This window comes from Elephantulus edwardii, unplaced genomic scaffold (genome assembly GCF_000299155.1).
Source record: "Elephantulus edwardii isolate Elephantulus edwardi_28Jun2011 unplaced genomic scaffold, EleEdw1.0 scaffold00545, whole genome shotgun sequence".
Classification (NCBI taxonomy): domain Eukaryota; kingdom Metazoa; phylum Chordata; class Mammalia; order Macroscelidea; family Macroscelididae; genus Elephantulus; species Elephantulus edwardii.
In genome coordinates this window covers 47,758-57,210 of record NW_006400295.1, presented here as the reverse complement: position 1 = coordinate 57,210, position 9,453 = coordinate 47,758, and the positions used below count along the sequence as shown (strand labels likewise).

The 9,453-nt window shown below is 50.3% G+C and overlaps 1 protein-coding gene across 1 annotated transcript; it reads left to right on the top strand.

Annotated features, from left to right (window-relative positions):
* The first annotated feature begins 2,126 nt into the window (after positions 1-2,126).
* Positions 2,127-8,970, top strand: ZG16B (zymogen granule protein 16B). The gene is made up of 6 exons (XM_006903229.1): positions 2,127-2,143; positions 5,875-5,930; positions 6,068-6,170; positions 6,991-7,346; positions 8,436-8,452; positions 8,674-8,970. The coding sequence occupies exons 1-6, from the start codon at positions 2,127-2,129 to the stop codon at positions 8,968-8,970; spliced, it is 846 nt and encodes a 281-aa protein (XP_006903291.1).
* The last annotated feature ends 483 nt before the right edge of the window (positions 8,971-9,453 follow it).

Sequence of the window (9,453 nt, the reverse complement as noted above, 5' to 3'; positions counted from 1 at the left end):
ATAAGTTCACAGAGTCACAAGGTGACATTCTCGCTATTCACGGCAGGTTCTGTTATGGTCCCCATTTACAGATGAATAAACTGAGGCTTAATAGAGTTAAGGAATATGATTGCAAAAAACCAGAGATAGGGTAGTTAGCATACTTGGAGCCCAGGTGGCAGGCAGGTACAGCCCAAAGTGTGATGCAGCCTAGGGAGGTATTACCAGGGTCATAAACGGCTGTGAAAGACAGCTGGGGCACACCGACCTGGAAGTCACATCTCCTTCCAGCTGACAGCTAGATATGGTTAACTGTCAGTTCATATGGAAAGGATCCTAACGACCTAGTAAATGAAGAATGTGTGATTGGCTCTCCTGGTTTCCAGGTAAAGTGTTGCGTTTTCTAGGAGTCGGGTTTACAGATAAATCCTTAATTTGTGCCGTCAAGCTTCAGCACTGGAAAAATCCTTGGTAAAGGACCAAAGACGGATAAGTTCCAGGCTGAAACCTGAGTGTTAAATCCTTAGTTTGAAGTTCAGTGAGTATTTGTTCAGTGAGATTGGAGACTTTATGTAGACTTCGTATAGCTCAGGAACTGAAATATTCCTTCTGCTTAGAGAGAGATGCCACTCCCATACAGCAGACTCCCCCTCTGGGCTCTGCAGACTCAGAGGTCCTGTAAGGCCTCTAGTGGAGCCAGCTCCCCTCTCTGGGCATGCATGTTCTTGCCTGATCAGGATTTGTGGGCTTTCCTACAGAGGTCCACTCTGAACCAAAGTTCTACTCGATAGCATGTGGATGGAGTTCTCCCATCTGATAAGTATTGATCTGAAGAGTCCAGAAAGAAACAAAACCCAAACCAAACCCACAAACCCATCTCTTTTGAGCTGATTATTAGTCATTGTGACCCCATAAGACTGAGCAGAATAGCCCCATAAGGTTTCCTGCACTGAAATGGTTTGAATTCTGAACTGCCCAAACAAAGAAACAAGGTTGTCTTGGGAGAAGTGCAGCCTCAGGACTGTGGATGATGAGATTTCATCTCAAGGATTTTGAGCATGTTATAAGGAAGAGCCAGTCCCTGGAGAAAGGTGTCATGCTTGGAAAAGCAGAGGGTCAGTGACAGAGATGGATGTCAGAGTGACTGGAACAATGGGCTCACGGATGGCAGGATTATGAGGATGGTGCGGGATCGGGCTGCACACGGGATCCTTGTAGATCAGAATCAACTTGTGGCACATAACAACAATCATTATGAAAGCAGAGTGTCATATCTTTATCCTTCGAAGGAGTGTGTAGGTTCAAAATACTGGGGCAGGAAGACAGTGCACGTGTGTGACCTCGACCCTCAGACATATGGTAGAGGCCCTTGCAAGGCCGGCCAGTATGGCCCTTTTGTTTTACATCCTGGCAGACAGAAGTGTACGCCAAGTCCTTATGAACGCAGACAGGAGTAAGCTCAAGAAATCCTCCTTAGAGGAGCCCTGATTCCTCCAGACAAAGCCTTGAGCTTTGGTGGATGTGGTGCAGTCCTCCACCAACCAGAACAGCAGAGGAGCACACACAGGTACCAATACACCTGTGTGTAGGCAGACCACCTAGTAACTGTATGTGTGGGGGAACACACACGTGATTTTGTGCATCTGTTGTGCCCAAGCGTGTGCAAACTGTGCAAATGTCCTCACAGGTGTGCTTGGACAGGGCCACGACCGTCACATCCTCCAACTCTCCCTGACCCAAAGGTGCTTCCTGGAGGCCTGGCTCAAAGGGACCCTCCCTTGGTTGCACATCCTGCCAGCCTGGAGCTGGAAAAAAAAATTTGCCAGGATTGTCAAAGTAACCCGCTGATGGGTCTTCAGGTTTGCCTAGAACAAAAGCCTCTTTGTGCTGCCTCCTGGGCCCTCTCCTCTGGCTCCTGTTTACCAGAGAGTAAGCAAGCACCTGCTCACCTCTCCTGCCTGCTGAAACTTCTGCCCCGCTGAGCCATCCTGCTGCCCTCTTACACACAGGTGCTGGGAAGACAAGGAGGGTTGCAGGGTCATAGGTCCCAGAGAGGACACCCACATCTCTGTAGCAGGAAGTCTGGTCAGCCTGACCCCCAGAACAGCTCCGCAGGGAAAACACTGTGGGCAGGACAAAGGGACAGTATGAGAAGACCTGAAGCATCCTTCTAGGCTCCCTGGTGGTATAGTTAAAGCACTGTGCTGCTAACCAAGAAACTGGCTGTTCAAGCCCTCCAGCCCCGTTCCACAGCAGAAAGATGTAGCAACCTACTTCCCTAATGATTTCCAGCCTTGGGGAAACTCAGAGCACAGTTCTGTTGCCATTTCTGGGAAGTCTGGCTCACCAGGACTAGACCCTTTGCTATAACAGCCACCCTTGTATTTAACACAAACAGGGACATCTGGCCATATCTGCCTGCCCTACATCCTTTCCTTGAGACAACATATCAGTGCATTTGGAATCTTTGTTCCTCATAGAATTCTATTGCACCAGAATTTCTTTAACCAGTCCCCAAGCTTTGTCTCACATAATCTAGGCATATTGCTAGGAAATGCAATTCCTTGGAGAGGGACATCATGCTTGGAAAGATGGAAGGCCAGTGAAGGAAGGGCCAGGGAAGACCCTCGATGAGATGGATTGACACAGTGACTGCAGCAAAAGGCTCAGGTATATCAGAGATGATGAGGCTGGCACAGGAAAGGACAGGCTTCAGGTCTATTGTTCATAGGGTCAGGCACATAACAGAAAGTATTAAGAACATGCTAGGAATTATTGGCAATTATTTTTAAGCTTCCAAAGATTACACAGAACAAATACCACATTGCCATCAAAATCTTAGGAGTGTAGGTCAGGGAATTTACACAGAGTCCCTGAATCAACCTCAGTGGGCAGAGCTCTATGATTATGTCATTTTACTGAAGAAATTATGAAGGCATAGAGTAATGAAATCACTTACCCAGTATCTCATACCTAATAATAAGTAGGGCACTAAGAGTTTCTCTCTAACTTTGTTCCACATATTTAATCCATTCTGTGATCCAAATCAGAGTGTTTGCTAGTTGTAGTGGGGCACCACCTGGTTCCTTCTGATCTCAGGGCAGTGGAGGCTGTGATTTGTATGCTCCATTAGTTCTTTAGACTAATTCTTTCCTCTAAACAGAAGAAGACCAATTATTACATCTTTATGGTTGCTGGCTGAAAGTAAAGAATATCAGAAGAATGCCTATTTGTGCATAAAGCACAATAGTCAAAGTCAATAAATGACTATGAAATGGCATTTGACTGTGTGGATCATAACAAGTTGTGGATGACATTGAGAATAATGAAAGTCCCAGGGCACTTAATTGTGTTCATGTTTTTCACACCTGGACCAGTCTATTGTGTGAACAGAGCAGGGGAATATTGCATGGTTTGAAGCTAAGAAAGGAGTTGTGTCAGGGTTGTATTCTCTCTCCATATCTGTATGCTGAACAAATTATTCTAGAAGCTGGGCTGAAGAGGAATATGGCATCAGGACCAAAGGGAGACTCATCAATAACATGCATTATATAGATGGCACAACCTTGCTTGATGGAAATGAAGAAGACTTGAAGTACTTGTTGCAGAAAATCAAGAAATGCAGTCTTTGTTATGGATTGCATCTCAATATAAAAAAAAAAACCAAAGATGGATGGAGAACATAACGAAACTGTCAACAACTTCATCTTACTCAGATCCACAGTTGACACTCTTGGTGCCAGCAGTCAGGAAATAAGGAGACACATTGAACTGGGAAAGTCTGCAGTTAAGGACCTCTCCAAATCATTGAGGAATAATGTCAGTTTGAGGACTAAGGTACATCTAATTCAGGTCATGGTCTTTCTGATCACTTGCTATGCATCTGTGGGCTGGGCAATGAATAAGGATGACAGAAGAAGAATTGATGTCTTTGAACTGTGGTGTTGGAGAAGGGCACTGAACATCCCATGGACAAGCAAAAGAACAAACCGATATGTCTTGGAGAGAGTGCAGCCAGAGTGCTCTTTGGAGGCAAGAATGATGAGGTATACTTTGGGCATGTTGCTAGGAGGGGCTATTCCTTGGAGAGGGACATGATGCTTGGAAGGGAGGAGGGTCGGTGAAAGATAGGAAGACCCTCAATCAAGTGGACTGATATGGTGACTGCTTCATGGGCTCTTGTGTGTCAGGAAGTGTCAAGATGGTGCAGGATAGATAGGACAGGGTTCAGACCTGTTGTTCATAGGGTCGCTATGAGTCATACACGATGGCATCTAACAACAACAACACTCATCACTGTAGCATGTAAAACATTGTTTCTGGGATTAGTGTTATGCCAACTGGCTTGGCTATATCCTAAAACTCTGGTCCCAAACAAGGGAAGAATATTTGAATCAGATGGACACTAGCCTGTGTGCCTAAATACATTCACCTCTGAAGTCACAATCAACAACCCTAGAAATAGTAATAAAGAAATCAAACTACCTGCTGTATTCAGTATAACTGCTGGTAGACTTCTTCAGAGAGCAAGGAGTCAGTTTAAAGACTAAGGTGTGTCTGATCCAAGCCATGCCATTTCCAATCACCTGACAAGCAGGTGAAAATTGGACAAGGAATACGGAAGCTTGAAGAATTGATCTCTTGGCAAAGAACATTGGCTAAGTTACCACAGACTGCCAATTGAACAAACAGATCTCTCTAAGAAGAAGTGCAGAAGCGTGCTCCTTAGAAGCTAGGACAGAGAGGCTTTGTCTCACACACTTTGGGCATAATATCAGGAGGGGCCAATCATTGGAGCAAGATATCATGCAAAGCAGGTCAGCAGTGTGATGAATTGAGGAGCCTCGGGAGTAGGATGGTTTAAAGAGTTTGGCTGCTTACTGGAAGGTCTGCAGTTCTAGCCCAGCTACTGCTCCAAGGGAGAAAGAGGAGGCGGTTTGCTCCAGTAAACACAGCCTTGGGATTCCTACAGAGCAGTTCTACCCTGCTGGATGGGGTCAGTGGGAAACGGAACCCACTGAAACCAGTGGGGCTTTTCTTTCTGGAGAGTTTGAGGTCCTTGGCTACGCACCCTTGTTGGGCGGAAGGATTAGGCCAGGGTCTGGCTCTCCCAGCCCCTACTTCTGATAACACTCTTCTGTCCCTGGTCCTGCTGTCCTGCTGGTCTACCCTCACTTTGCCAGGGCACACCTTCCCTTGGGGCAAGTGCAGCCTCCTGCAGTGCACATGTGTCTCCTGCCACAGCCTGGAAACCCCTTCAGGCCTTCATTCTGCTCCAGGGAGGTGCCAAGGATGTCTACCACCTAATGGACAGGTGAGACCTGGAAGCACTTCCCTCACTTGAGCCCCCTACACAGAGTGGGATGGTCCAAGGGCAGCAGGACTCAGCCTGGGCCTAAACAGTTTCTGGCCAGACAATGCTTTCTTTCAGGTTTTGAGCCTTGGAGGTCTGGAACCCCACAAGCATGAAGCAGGCACTCTGGCCCCACAGAACCACCGTGCACACCTGAGCATGAGCCGCATGGGGCTGACACCTGTCTGGTCCACAGGTGTCAGCAGCATTGGCTACCACAGTTCTGGCCTGTTTGTGTAGGCTTTGGGGCACATCCGGGATCCTCCCTCAGGCCCGGATGTTCCCCAAGGAGCCCCCACGCCCAGACCTTTCCTGTCTCTTTGGTAGCCCTCATTGCTTCCTTCTGGCTAGGGGCCCGATGGGCCCAGAAGGGTATAAAGGCCATGAGGACAATCAGCATAGCAGTGACACCCAGTTCAGACGTCACCTGGCCAGGTAAGAGCTCCCACAGAGGAGCTGGTGGGGTCTGGGATGCAGAAGCGGGGTTCCCAAGCCCAGCCTCTCCTCTCTGCCCAGGAGTTTCTTGGCCTGCCACTCACAACCATGCTGCTGGTGCTGACTTTTGCCACTCTGGGGATCTCCACCTGCTGGGCAGAGGGTAAGTAGGACTTTGTGCAGCACACTCCCTGGGGCCTCCCACCTTACCCAGCCCCAGTGTGGTGGTGGTGGTGGTGGGACGCTGCTATGTGCAGAGGTACCTGTCTTTGACTCACATGACTTTTGTCGTCCATGTAGGATTAATTGGGAATGGAGGCGGCAAGTATTTCGAGACTCCCAAGGACTACGAAAATGATATCTCAGCTGTTGAGATTTGTGTAGCTAACAAGATCATCAAAAGGTGAGTAGGAGCAGAGGATCTCGGCTCTGTCCTCACAGCCCCAACTCCTCTTAGGGCTTGAGGACCCAGGGAGGGCCTGGAGCCCCTCCTGTCAATCTCAGAGCAAGCTCCCGGGGACTATGTTTCCCGGAATCTTGGATTCAGTAATTGTTACCTACCTATGTGTTCCTTGCCTGTGCTGGCTTCTTTGCTTCTCACCTGTCACAGTTCTCTCGTAAACGGATCAAAAGACCCAACTCCACAGTCATCGAGTCTATTCTGACCCACAGTTACCCTGTGGGGCAGAGGAGAAATGCCCCACTGGGCATCCAAGGCAGTGAGTTCACAGAAACAGAACTAATTTATCTCCTGAGCAACACCTGAGTGATTCCAACTGCTGACCTCATAGTTACCAGCTGAGCACTTACCCACTACTCTGATAGGGGCCTTTTGAAAGGGTCAGGTGGTGGCTTGCCCTTTTGACCTAAACTCAACCATAAATGACCTTTCAGGCCCAGATCACCTGATGGGGAAATTGAGTGATAGTTTGTCCAAGTTAGGGTCAAATAGGAAAGGAGGTGAGGGTCACAGTGGACCACTTCTGGAGCACCAGTCTGCAGAATGTTGTCCAGTACAATTATCCTAATACTAAAGTGCCTTTGCTGCTCTTGAATGAGAACAGAATGAGCACAGAAGTCCGTGGACCTAGGGGAGGGAGTGGAACAGAACCTTCGGGCTCCAAAAGAGACTGAGAATGCGGTGGGCTCGTGAGTCCATTGTTGGAGGATCAGGGTTGCTAACCATCCCAGATCTGGTGTTAGGAATTTCCTCTCTCTCTTAGTTTACGGATGAAAACTGGACCCAGCTGGGGTAAGACGTATGGAGCCAAACATGGGACTTGCACCTCCTTTGTCCTGTGGCCAGGCGAGCACATCATCGCTGTCTCTGGCACCCACAAGGTTTTCATCAATTCCTTGTACCTGTTCACAGACCAAAACCGCATAGCTGCCTTTGGAAATGACTCTGAGAACAAGTTCATTATCTACCCCGATAGGGCGGAGGAGGTGCTCACTGGCTTCAAAGGCATGTATAAACTACTAGGCATCACTGCCCTTGGCTGCAAATGGCAATACCCAGTTTTACTCGAGGTTAACCAAGAGGTCTATGACAGCAATAGCACCAGCCTGGAGGAGCCCTGTAAGTCCAACTGATCAGATTTGGGTAATTGCACTACCACCTCCAGATCTGACTCTTCCGATGATTAAAGCATCTGCAGAAACACTTGCGCTCAGGTGTGGTTCCTGGGTCCTTTGAGGCTGTGGGAGCGCCAGGGGTGGGGTGGGGAACTCAGCTGAGGACACAAACTGCCTGGTGGTGGAATCTTGGAGGGGAAAAGTCTCCCTCCCTCCGTGGACAGTTCTGGTACCAGCCCAGTCTTTCCCACTGGCCTTCCTCTGCTGGCTCCGTGCCAGTTTTCTGAGTGGCACAGGGCATCAGAGAAGACACACACACACACACACACACACACACACACACACACACACACCCCAGCAAGTTGTTATTCATTCACTCACCTCCTCACTCATTCATTCTCCCAGCAAACATTTGCAGAGGACTCCTCCAGCCAGGTATTCAGAAAGGGCCAGCTGCCCAGGTGCCTGCAGAGGGCTGCTGCCCCCCGGGGACATCATACCAACTGTGGAAGTAGGGGGAGGGCAGTCATCTGGGTGAGAGCTTTGGGGAAAGTGTGCTTCAGGGAGGCCTGCCAGGAGGAGGCAGTATCTGAGCTTTGCTGTCTTAGAGGATGAGTGAGAAGTGGCCAAGGGGAGACAAAAGGGTGGGAGTGGAGACTATATAGATGCATAGGAGGTCATACAGCAGGCTTCTCAGAGTGGGGACAGGGACCCCACCCCAGGAACCCGGAGCCCAATCATAGGGTCCCTGAGGTCCTAGCTGCTGTTGTGGTAACACTAGGACGAGATATATCTTGTCACTCTCTGCCTCTCTACCCCCTTCCCCACCTCAGCATGCAGTGTCCCCTGCCCCAAGGCACCTGCTGAGGTCACCCCTCCAGTGGATCCCCAAAAGTGGCCGCATAAACTAAGTCCTGAAACCCAATCTGCGTCCACGCTGTCCTTTTAAGGATACAACTTTTCACCTTAAACAAGGGTTAAGTGAGAAAGCACAGAGCTCACGCCACCTGGGAACTCTGCTGCGCCCCTCTCTGCTTGCATGTCCTGCGAGGGCGCTGGTAGCGCCTCCTGTCCGCTGCCCCACTGCTGGCAGATGGGTTCCAGGAGCAGGTGAGGCTCCCAAGCAGACCTCTGTGACACGTCGGACTAGAAAGGGAAGCACACACCCCAGCTGCTTTGACGAAGGAGTGGGGAGAGGGGTAGATGCAGGTGAGCTCACAGACCTGGAGGGACGCTGGGCCCCTGCACTGGGGAGGTAACAGGCTGTACAGTCACCAGACCAAGTGATGACCTCGTGCCACGTGACCCTAACTCCCAGGCCTTGGGACCAGGTAGATCAAGGGAAGGATTTCCCAACTGAGAAACAGGCCCGACGGCAGGAAGGACATTGGGCCAAGCTGAGGTTCGGACCACTCTGGAACTCGCTGAACGCAGCACTGATGCTGGCGCCCAAGAGCTGCTGCTGCTGCCCAGCAAGTGTGTCCCCATGGGTCCGCCTGCGGCTGCGTGCGCCATCTGCTCTGCAGTACCAGCAGGGGGCGCTGATGGGCTTCAGGTGCTGGCCTGCTCTTCAGCTTCCGCCTGTTCTCCAGGGCCAGCAGCTGCCATTGGTCCATCAGCGGCCATAGTGGACTCTTCTGCCTCACGGGTTTTGGCTTCAGATGGGGGAGCTCTCCTAACGACTCTAACTCCCCCCGCGCCAGGCTTATAACCACACCGGAGCCTGAGAGCCCACTATTTTGACTTGGTTTCTGAAGGATATGGTTGCTGGCGCCTGAGACAACCTTTCTGCAAAAGTGGACAGCCAGCCACTTGTGGCAAGTGCAGAAACCGGTGGCAGCGCAGTCACCTGGGGCAGCTGCATCCACCTGGAGAGCAGATTGGTCAAGAGACAAGGCCAGAGTGACCTTTATTCTTTAGAATAAAGTCTATGCCCACACAGGAGGTGGTCCTTCCAGAGAGTCTGGGACTGGCCCCGCCCAGCCCCCCCCCCCCCCCGCTGCGATGGTAGCGATTGAGGTTCCATTCCCACATCCAGGCCACAGGGTGAGCAAGGTCAGGGGCCACAGCTCACACTCGTGTCTCCCCCACACCAGCCTGTGGCCTCTGCT